The following is a 12,045-nucleotide window of genomic DNA, read 5'->3' on the forward strand; positions in this document are numbered from 1 at the left end:
CTGCTATAATGGTATCTAAAACAGAATAGAAGCTTATTTCTCTATTTAATAAAAATCAGGCAAGTGATATAGGGCCACAGTGGCATCTCTTTGTATCTGTTGCTCTGCCACCTTCAACATGCTTTTTCCAAACACCATGGTCCAAAGTAGCCGCTCCAACTCCTGTCATCGCATCTGGCTGGCAGGAAGGAAGAAAGGAGAAAGAAACAGCTCTTTGCTTTGAGGGCATGCCTGGGAAGTTGTACTCATCACTTCCCCTCATGTCCATTAGCTACAAGTAGTTTTTGCAAGGGAGGCTGGGGAATGAACCTTCAGTCAGCTAGGAATCAGTGCCCACTTAAATTTTGTGATCACAGAGGAGACAACTAGTTATCTCTGCCACTGCCTATCCCTCTCATACTGCAGCAAATAGTAAGATCCAGGAGAGCAGGAACCTTGTCTTTCTTCAGCATTGTTTCTACAGTATCAAGAAGACTACTTGGCACATCGTGGGTGCCCAGTACGTATTTATTGAAAGAGTTAATTGAGGAATTCTGGAAGAAGGACTGTGGAAACTTATAGACCTTTTGACCATCAAAATGAAAATGTATCCCAATTTTGTTTGTTGCTAATGACTTTTCATTTTGTTTATTATCATAGTATACAGACTTAGAACTAGAAGGAACCATACATAGCATCTAGGTAATGCTGTCATTTCATAGGAAGAAGAGAGCAAACATGACATGTTTCTAAAGTTAAGGAGAAAGACTGAATGTAATTGATGTATCAGTGAGTAGAGAGTTCAGGTTAGCAGATGCTCAATTAGATTAACATAAGCTTTCATAAAGAGAGACCAACAACAGTAACTCTTGAAGACTGGGAATTTAAATTTGACACTCTTTATAAATACGGCATTTTAAATAAATTATTCTTACCATAATTCTGCAGGTTATCACTTGTTAACCCAAAGCTGTAATCTTTTCATTTAAGGTGATAAGAAGATCTTTTGAGGGGGCAGACCCTTTCATGTAGTAGTTCCAACTGGGTACACACATTTCTTCCTGATACAGTTGTTTGTTTCTCTTATAGAATTTTCATCTCATTGATTACCACCTAGCAGCATTCATTACCGTCATGCTTGCGCGGAGGCTTGTATGGGCCCTCATCTCAGAGGTAACAGCTCATTCATATTCTTCTTTTTTTTTTTTTTTTGAGCGAAGGTAGATTTATTTAGAGAGATACATACTGCATAGAGTGTAAGGCAAGAGAAAGGCCACAAGGTGTGGGGGTTGGGTGCTCAGGTTAAAGTAAAAGTACATACACACTCCATAGACAGAGTGCGGGCCATCTCTGAAGAAGAGGGAGCGAGAGAGGCCCAGCTCATTCATATTTTATCACTGGTAGCTAGAGTTAGTTAGTAGAAGGGGTTCTGAAAATGTGAAATGTCCAAGTATAATTTGAATGCAATTATAAATTAATTTCTTTACTGTCACATGAATTGTGCTGGTTCTTTAAAAGATTTTCTTAAAATGTATTTAAAATTCAAGTGTGATATAACTCAAGAGAACTGTTAGAAATCTCATTTGTTTGGTAGGAGCTTATTTCTAGCTTCCGAGTTCTTCAGTGCAGTCTTTCTCATTTTGATAGCTACAGTAAAAATAAGATGGATTTTAAGTAACTATTGATATGAAGAGTTATATGTAAATGAACAGTTGCATATAAAACATTGTTTCAAGTAACATTCACTTGAAATTATTTATATACTATTTGTGGAGTTGCCAGCAGAGACATTGGTTTGAGTTCACTAAAATGTGGAATTTAAAAATGACAGCATCCAGATTTGCATAGGACTAATCTGGAAGGTTAGTACCTTCAAATTTAGTGGGCAGTGGAGAAAAGAATTGGGACATTAATATGATCTTTTTATGAAATGACCATTGGTATCTTTTTTTATATATATTTGTAAACCCAGTGAGGGAGGTAAATGTGTTTTCTTTAAGATTTTATCTTATGTCCTGTAAATGATTACAAAAACAAAAAATGTTCACTTAGCTATAGTGGCTAATAATTTTAATCTTGAAGTTTATAATTCAGTGTTAAATTTTGAATGAATAATTGCTATAATCACAGAGTCAACTTTTTTTCCCAAAACATACAGTAAAGTCTGTGTATGTAAGATCTTTCAGGAACCTTATTTATGTGAGCACAGAATAATTGCAGATATTAAGTCATAATCTGAGATCTGTTTAATGTTAGCTTAAAAACATTAGTAGTAGGATCGTCTGTTTTTCATGGTGGCAAAGGCTGTCAATAACCTTTTCTCCTAGGTCCCTTATTTAGGTCATGAAAATAGATGCTCATTTTTGGACATATTGAGAAACTGTTCTTTCTTTAGAGGAAGTTTTATGTTTACATCTGTTAAAACGGGCAGAGAATGATGTTGTTTCGTATCTTCAGTTACTTAGAAACAGTACTTACATATGTCAAATTAGTATGTCTAATTAGTGTGTAAACCCTTTATAATTGGAGTTTCTACTTTGGAGCTACAAGGGCTATAACTTGAAGGACTCTATTGTTTCTTTTATTAATGGCTTAAGAATAGTTTAACAGCTTTTGCATGACCTTAGTTGGAAAATAAACTAGTTGTTTTCTAAGGAAACCTGTCATTCTTACTGAGAGCAAAATTCTTAAGCTAAATTTAAATAAATTTCTAGTCAGAGACTTAATTTGTACCTTAATCTATCAGAAAGGGAATGTTTAAATAAAGTATGGCATATCTACATAATGGAATAGCATGCAGCCATTAAAAGTGAAAGTGCCTTTGTGTACTAACTTTTAAGATATTAAGTGAAAAAAAGTAAATTGCAGAACTGTGTTTAAAATAAGACAGGTGGAAGGAACAAAATATATTTGCTTATATATGAATAAATTATCTCCATAATGACACACAAACTAGTAATTGGCTATTTAGTTAATGACTGGGAGAGAGGACCGGTAGGAGGGACACTTCATTACAAACACTGTATATGTTTTGTATTTGAGCAATGTCAATATATTACTATTCAGAAGTCAAAAATATGAGCTGTATAGTGATTCTCTTCCTAAAATGTCTAAATTAGATGAGTAAGACCCATCATAAATCATCTTTCCTTCCTTCTGTCAAAAAATGTTTGCCTTTTTTTGGCTTATACCACAGACAGGCTCTCTACCCTGAGAAAGACCAATCATTTTTAAGGAGAGGCTGGGCTGGAAATAATTAATTTAGAAAAGTAAATACTACCCCAGGAAGAATACCTGTCTAACTAGATAGACTGTTTATTCACCTCCAGGCCAATTCTACTTCTCTACTCACTCCACAAGACAAAAGTTATTCAGCTATTCTTTCACCAACCATAGGCCACTGTCTTTCTAAAAAAATTGTTTTTCTAAATAGAAAAGTAATACATTTTATTGGAAAAAAAAGAACAGAAAGCACTAAAATATAAAGGAGAGAATTTTTTTAATGGTTTATTTTAAAAATATTTATTTTCTCATTATGAGAGAACCACATTTTGGTATATTTCCTTCTAATTTTTAGATGCACACAGAGAAAAAAATACATGTGTATCTTTAGGACATTATCTGTGTATTGTCTGGTTATATAGGACATTATCTGTACACAATTTTATATCCTGTACTTCTCACTTAACATAGTGTTAGAAATATTTTTCTACTCCTTACCTGGCTAATTCTTGCTTATCTTTTAGATCCCAGCTGAAATAGTGCTTCCTCAGGAAGCCTTTCCTGGATTAGGGTCTCCTGGTATTTAGTCTCAATAGCAGCCTACTCTTTTCCTATAGCACTTACCACAAGTGTAAAAATAATTGTGTAAATTAAGTTTAATATTTGTCTTCCTTGGTTGGGCAGTCTCATAAAGACAGAGGTTTTATTTGTCTTGGTTACCACTGTATCCCCAGGACCTGGTATAGTGTCTTGTCACACATAGATACCACAGTGGTTAAGAGCTTGGGCTCTGGAATAAGGCAAAAATGATGACTACCTCCAACCTCTGCTGCCCTCTGGTGACACTGAGCAGAAGCAGCCTTTTCTATGCCTAACTCCAAACGTTTGCGAATGGAGGCAGTGGAGTATTTTCAGTGGTTTAAATGCCTTCCCTTGGCTTTGACACATGCAGTACATTGGCATGAGGTGTGTATCTGGGGAGTGACGTGCAACTGTTTGTCCTGCTGTGGCTGAGCACAGTTTGATCCTACTCCACAGTTTGAGGCTCAAGCAGTAGTATTAATTCAGCTAATTCTTTGATTTATAAATGACTACATAAATAGCATGTATTTATAAATATTATACATGCTATGTAGTGTTTTGGGTGAACTAAGAAATGGATATATAGGAGGAACCTGAAAAATTACTCATCCCTTACCATGTGCTGTTGACTGTAGAGAATTGTTTTCTGGGTTCTGACACTGCTTGCTGTTTTAGAGGTTATAGGAATCTATCATTTTCCCCTGCATCTCACTCATTCTCTCCTTCTTAGTTCATTTTGAAAGAAAATAACATTGCAGAGCTTCATGTTTAGACAAGTATGTTTTCTTTCTATATTTGATCAGTTTTAAAGATCTGGGATTAAAGAAGAATATTTGAACAGCTTTGATGTAAATAATTGGAAGTGTGATCATACATTATTTTGATGTTTGTGAAAGTCAAAAAAGAAACATTTATTAAGAGATTTGTCAAAGAAGATCTGATTATTTTTTGAAGCCTCAGTAATTTATTAAACATTAATTCAGCAAACAGATTGTGGGGAGGATTCAAAGAAAAGTAGAAACACTGTAGCTTCTGTTGAGGCCATTGCAGCCTAGTCCAGAGTCAGATAAATTAGTGGCTCACTATCTTTATATATATATAAATCACCTGATGGGTTGTAAAACTACAGGCTCCTTGACTTGTGATTTTGTTCCCTGTATCTAGTGATGAAGGTCAGTAGGAATTTGCATGCTCAGTAAGTAGCCCCAGGGATTCTGATGAGTGTGGTTCATGGAACATACTTTGAGAAGCCCCAATATAAATAAATTAGACAATATCATAAGAACTTAAAGGAGATCTGTGTGAGGCACTATGGGAATACAAGAAGAAAACAACTAACTGGAGAAGTCTGAATCTTCAGGAATGAGGAAGATATGGTGGGATGAGCAGTTTTTCTTCTTTTCTCCCTTCCTTCCATTTTTTTTAATTTCCACAGTTCACCTTCCACTAAATCTACTTAGTCCTTGGTTGAGTCACATAAATGACAAAGGTCATTTATAAACTGTTCTTTTTGGTGCTTCCAAACTTACAGGCCACTAAGGCGGGTGCAGCATCAATGATTCACTACATGGTTCTGATATCAGCTCGCTTGGTGCTACTTACTCTGTGTGGATGGGTACTTTGTTGGACGCTCGTCAATCTCTTCCGAAGCCATTCAGTCCTCAATCTCCTTTTCCTTGGCTACCCGTGAGTACTCCAGTTATTTTATTTTGTTAGTAAGTCTTCTAAGAAATTATTTGGATCATGAAAATGATAGTGTATAAGGGAGGAAAATGAAATTCTTAAATATAAATCAAGAGTATCAAGAGTTCAGAAAATTGGAAAAATCCATGGGTAGAGTGACCATGTAATTTATTTCCTAAACTGGGATACAATTGGGACAGTAGACATAAACCAAGATTATCCCAGGAAACCTGGCAGGTATGGCTCTCTTAGCAATGGAGAATATTTTCATTAGCTCTGGTCACCAAATAAAGCCGCCAGGTAATGCCTATATTGGCTCAAATGGTGGTGAACATTAGTTGAACGAACTGACTTAACCAGTCTTAACCTTTTGGTCAAATTCCTTTAATCTTTGGATTCATGTAATATAAGTATGCCATATTCAAGCCCTATAGATTTTACACTTTTTTGAATATTTTATGAAAACCTTTAAACACAAAATTGAATTTTTCAGCAAACACCTGTGTAACCCCCACTTAGAGTCTACCTATAAATATTTTACTATTATTGCATAACATACATCTGTCCTTCCATTCTTCTGTCCCTCTATCAATCCATCTAACTTCGGTACATTTCAAAGTTAAATTGCAGACCTCAGTTTACTTCTCCCAAAATATATCAGCATATGCCTATCAATAACTAGAGTTGGATATTTGTTTAGTCTTTTCTTTTCCAGTAAAATTCATACACAGTAAAATTCATAGAACTCTTGTGTTCATTTGCTGAGTTTTGATAAATGCATGTATCTGTGTAACTCAAAGCCCCATCCCAGTATAGAACATCACCATTACTGCAGAGGTTCCTTCATATGCTTTTCCAGTCAAACCTTACCCCTGCCTCCCAGAGGCAACCACTGTTTTGATTTTTTTTCTGCCATAGATTTGTTTGCCATTTCTAGAATTTCATGTAAATGGAACCGTACCATATGTGCTTTTGTGTAAGCCTTCTTTGACTCAACATGTTGTTTTTTAGATTTGTCCTTGTGGTTGCATGTGTCAGTAATATTTCATTGTATGAATATACTACAGTTTGTTTATTCTCCTATTGTTGGACACCTGGGTTGTTTCCAGTTTTTGACTACTATTAAAAATAAAAACTTACGCACATTCTTATGCTAGCATTTTTTTGTGAGGATACCTCTTCCTTCTCTTGAGAGAAGTATCTAGGAGTGGCATTGCTAGGCCACAATATAGGAGTATGTTGGAGTATATATAGTTTTATAAAAGTCTACCAGACTTTTTCCCAAAGGAGTGGTGTCACTTTATCCTCCCATCAATTCTGGAAGAGTCTGGTTGCTCCATGTTTTTGCTAGTAGTTTATGTTTTCCATTTTTAAAATTGTAGCCTTCCTGATGGTTGTTTAGTGGTATCTTATGGTACATATTAGCTTATTACACTAACTATTTTGCATATTTTTAGCTTGTATACTTGTATACATTTGGCTAATACTTTCTTCGTCAGATATTAATAGATTGCAGTAATTTATTAAGCTATTATGGTGTGTTAAGTGTTCGGCTAGGTGGGTGTTTATAAACATCACCTCATGAAATCATCACAGTAACCCAGGATGTAGCATATTTAGTCTGCTGTAACAAAGACAAAATACTAGTGGCTTTAAAAAGTTAGAAGTTTATTCTTCTCTCCTGTACAGTATATATGAAATGTATCATGGATAGTGGTGGCAGCTCCTTAGTGTCAAGACCTAGGTTCCTGCTGTCCTTTTGCTCCACCCTCCCTAGCAGCATAGATTGCAAAGGAGGCTGGAAAATAAGTCTTTAGCAGGGCAGCTGTATCTCAACTAAAAATTCTGTTGCTATGGAAGAACAGAACAGTGGCTATTGGCAGAAAATTAGCAGTCTTTGCCATAGGTTAAAATGGATTAAGTGATTAAAAAACTTTCCCGTGGTTAGACAATGAAGAAGGACTCAGGTCTTTTGGATTCCAGGGCCCTTGTCTTAACCATCAGTCTAAATTCAGTGTTTCTCAAAGTGTGGTTTACAGAACAACAGCATCAGCATCACCTCGAAATTTGTTAGAAATAGAAATTCTCAGAATCTACCCCAAACTGAAACTGAAATTCTAGAAAGTAGGGCTCAGCAGTTTGTCTCTTAACAAGCCCTCCAGATGATTCTGATGCTTGCTCAAGTTTGAGAATCATTACTTTATACCATTTATGGTGCTGAAGTGTAAGCATGTATTTATATGGGTAGTCACAGTGTAAAGTAAAGGCATACTCAGAGATTGTGCAGCCAAGTTGGCAGGAATAGTCATTCTAGCGGTTCTTTGTTAAGTCTAATAATATTGCTTAAACAGTTATTTAAGGCACTCATCAGCTCAGTTCATAGAGTGAACTTTATATGTTATAAACATCATTTTTCATGATTCGTATTTCTTATAAGGTGTATGCTATATATTTTACATCAGTTTCTGTATTTCTGTATTAATATTTCAGCTGTTTAAGTTGGAAACAAATGGTTTAGTTACTCTGTTTACCAACAATAGCTGGTTGAATCGTTTAGAAGGTTAGCCATATCTAGCTTGGTACGGATATATTAAGGAATATTTTGGCCAGACTGGAGAGGAGTACAATCCCCATCAAAATGGCTAGCAAACTTTTTCATGTCTTTTTAGATATATAAAGAAGCTTACTCATTCTTGGAGGCTCTCCACAGCCTTGTAAAACAATGAAACAAGTATGTAATTGAAACAAATTTTAGGTCTAAATACATTTACCTTCTTTACTTTTTAAAAGATTTATAATCTAACTTTTATCTAATTTCAATTTAAAAACCAACTATCAGAAATAGACACAACGTAAATTGACTGTACTTCAATAAAAAATATACATACCCAAAAACCCAACTATCAAAAATTTAAAATACTAGGTAACTAAGTTAAAATATTAAGGCAATTAGGACTTTCAAGCTAACTTTCATTTTCTTTCACATTTGCTTTAATAAATGCATCATTATTCGTTAAAAATTAAAATGCTAGGCAGAAGCTGTAACTACATCTTTATTTTCTTATCTATTCATTGGTTAACAAAAGGGACTCCGGCCTCTTTTTTGTTTCCTTTTTTTTTTTGTTATTATTTTAATTTGATTCTCAAATAGCTTCTCAATTTAGTGTAAATTAGTCAAAAGACTAACAGTTGTAGCTCTTACATATATCTTGAATCTGTCCACTGCTCTTCATAATCTCTGCTATTATAAATCTCCATCTGGTCTTCTGGTAATCTATTCTTGTCATCTTCCACACTATTTTTCATTGTAGCCAGAATGATTTTCAAGGTGGAAGTTGAATTATGTTACTAACCCTCTAAAATTCTTTGAATGAATCATTTTCTTTACCTTACAAAGCCCTCCATGCTCTAAACCTTTTTTTTAAACATTTTTTATTGAGTTATAGTCATTTTACAATGTTGTGTCAAATTCCAGTGTAGAGCACAATTTTTCACTTATACATGAACGTACATATATTCATTGTCACTTTTTTTTTTTTTGCTGTGAGCTACCACAAGATCTTATATATATTTCCCTGTGCTATGCAGTATAATCTTGTTTATCTATTCTACATATGCCTGTCAGTATCTACAAATTTTGTACTCCCAGTCTATCCCTTCCCACCTCCCTCCCCCTTGGTAACCACAAGTTTTGTATTCTGTGTCTATGAGTCTGTTTCTGTTTTGTATTTATGTTCTTTTTTTTTTTTTTTTTTTTTTTTTTTAAGATTCCACACATGAGCTATCTCATATGGTATTTTTCTTTCTCTTTCGGGCTTACTTCACTTAGAATGACATTCTCCAGGAACATCCATGTTGCTGCAAATGGAGTTATATTGTTTTTTATGTCTGAATGGTATTCCATTGTATAAATATACCACATCTTCTTTATCCAGTCATCTGTTGATGGACATTTAGGCTGTCTCCATGTCTTGGCTATTGTAAATAGTGCTGCTGTGAACATTGGGGTGCAGGTGTCTTTTTGAAGTAGGGTTTCTTCTGGATTTATGCCCAGGAGCGGCATTTCTGGGTCATATGGTAAGTCTATTCCTAGTCTTTTGAGGAATCTCCATACTGTTTTCCACAAACTGCATTCCCACCAGCACTGTAGGAGGGTTCCCTTTTCTCCACAGCCTCTCCAGCACTTGTCATTTGTGGGTTTTTGAATGATGGCCATTGTGACTAGTGCGAGGTGATACCTCGTTGTAGTTTTGATTTGCATTCCTCTGATAATTAGCGATATTAAGCATTTTTTCATGTGCCTATTGATCATTTGTATGTCTTCCTTGGAGAATTGCTTGTTTAGGTCTTCTGCCCATTTTTGGATTGGATTGTTTTTTTCATATTAAGTCGTATGAGCTGCTTATGTATTCTGAAGATCAAGCCTTTGTTGGTTTCATTTGCAAAAATTTTCTCCCATTCCGTAGGTTGTCGTTTTGTTATACTTATGGTTTCCTTTGCTGTGCAGAAGCTTGTAAGTTTAATTAGGTCCCATTTGTTTATTCTTGCTTTTATTTCTATTGCTTGGGTAGACTGCCTTAGGAGGACATTTTTGAGATGTATGTCAGATAATGTTTTGCCTATATTTTCTTCTAGGAGGTTTATTGTATCTTGTCTTATGTTTAAGTCTTTGATCCATTTTGAATTTATTTTTGTGTATGGTGTAGGGGAGTGTTCTAGCTTCATTGATTTACATGCTGCTGTCCAGTTTTCCCACCATTTGCTGAAGAGACTCTATTCCATTGTATATTCTTGCCTCCTTTGTCGAAGATGAGTTGACCAAAAATTTGTAGGTTCATTTCTGGGCTCTCTATTCTGTTCCATTGGTCTATATGTCTGTTTTTGTACCAATACCATGCTGTCTTGATTACTGTAGCTCTATAGTATTGTCTGAAATCTGGGAGAGTTATTCCTCCAGCCTCTTTCTTTTTCTTCAGTAACATTTTGGCAATTCTAGGTCTTTTGTGGTTGTGTATAAATTTTATTATGATTTGTTCTAGTTCTGTGAAGTATGTCCTGGGTAATTTGATAGGGATTGCATTAAATCTGAAGATTGCCTTGGGCAGTATGACCATTTTAACAATATCAATTCTTCCAATCCAGGAGCATGGGATATCTTTCCATTTTTTTAAGTCTTCTTTAATTTCCTTCATCAGTGTTTTATAGTTTTCTGTGTATAATTCTTTCACCTCCTTGGTTAAATATACTCCTAGGTATTTTTATTACTTTGGGTGCTATTTTAAAGGGGATTGTTTCTTTACTTTCTTTTTCTGTTGATTCATCATTAGTGTAAAGAAATGCAACTGATTTTTGAACATTAATCTTGTAACCAGCTACCTTGCTGAATTCTTCGATTATTTCTAGTAGTTTTTGTGTGGACCTTTTAGGGTTTTTTTATATATAGTATCATGTCATCTGCATATAGTGACACTTTTACCTCTTCTTCTAAGCCTTTGTTGGTACCCTGTATTAGTTGTCTGTTAACATATGCTGTAACAAATATCCGTAGAGCCATGGTAGCATACCACACTATGTATTTATTGTGCATATGTTGGGGTCAGCTGGAAGTCAGGAGGCTCTCCTGATCTTATCTGGGTTCAGTCTCATATGTGGGATTGACTGGCTCGCTGTCAGTTTAGGCAACTCGGACAACTGAGCTCCGCTGCACAAGTGTCTCATGCTCTGGCAGGTAAGCCTGGACATGGTCACATGAAATTGACAGTGTCAAGAGAACAGGCCTCAGTGTGCAAGCCCATTTCAAGTTTCTGGTCACAGCATGTCTACTGACATCCCATTGGCCAAAACACATCACATCACTGAGCGCAATATGGATATAGGGCAGGATCATCTTACCCATGGCATGAGGGCTGTGCAGTTACATGACAAGGAAGAGTAAAGAAATGGGGCCATCATTGCAATCTAACACACACCCCAGCCTCTCACCCCCACCACTACACATGCAGTTTGTGTTCAACAGTATTGAACTTGAAGCCTTCTCTGGCTTGCGCAGTTTTGCACATATGTCAGTTCTTCTGCCTGACAGTTCTACATTTACCCCTCCCATCGTACTACTCCAGGGCACATTCACAGTGGATCCCAGAGCTGCTGCTAACCATCCTCTTACTTAGTAATAAGCTCATCCTTTTTCCCTCTATAGAAAACTATGAACAGGTGACATTTGTTAATTTTTTAAATAAAATGTGTAACTAAATAATAATATGTTTTTTATTTTTTATTTTTTGTTTATTTTTAGCATATGTATTTTTTGTATATAAGATGTCTTTTTATTTGCTATTTTTAACATCTAAATTTATGTCTGTGAAATGACCATTTTATTTATAATACCTGGATCACAATGTGGAAGTTACTTAATGAGGACCTGGGGAAGTGTTTAAAATTTTTTTAAGGAACCAAAGGTTGGAGCAACTATAAGAAGTTATGAAAAGTCTCACAAATATTCAGTCCTTTAAGTAATTCTGCTTGTAGAAATTTATTTATTATACTTCTAGAATTGTTTTCATTAATCCACAAATATTTATT

The 12,045-nt window shown here is 35.3% G+C and overlaps 1 protein-coding gene across 4 annotated transcripts in view; it reads left to right on the forward strand.

Moving 5' to 3' along the window:
* The window catches only part of TMEM39A (transmembrane protein 39A), a 30,385-nt gene that overhangs the window by 11,007 nt on the left and 7,333 nt on the right, over window positions 1-12,045 (forward strand). For all 4 annotated transcript variants that reach the window (XR_010384429.1, XR_004137908.2, XM_064494967.1 and 1 more), the window contains exons 4-5: window positions 1,069-1,152; window positions 5,315-5,469. Coding sequence is in view for 2 of the 4 variants with exons in the window: in XM_064494967.1 (XP_064351037.1) it covers window positions 1,069-1,152; window positions 5,315-5,469 (239 nt within the window). In the remaining 2 variants the exon portion in view is untranslated. The remainder of the gene's footprint in view (window positions 1-1,068; window positions 1,153-5,314; window positions 5,470-12,045) is intronic.

Source organism: Camelus dromedarius, chromosome 2, assembly GCF_036321535.1.
Source record: "Camelus dromedarius isolate mCamDro1 chromosome 2, mCamDro1.pat, whole genome shotgun sequence".
Taxonomy (NCBI): Eukaryota; Metazoa; Chordata; class Mammalia; order Artiodactyla; family Camelidae; genus Camelus; species Camelus dromedarius.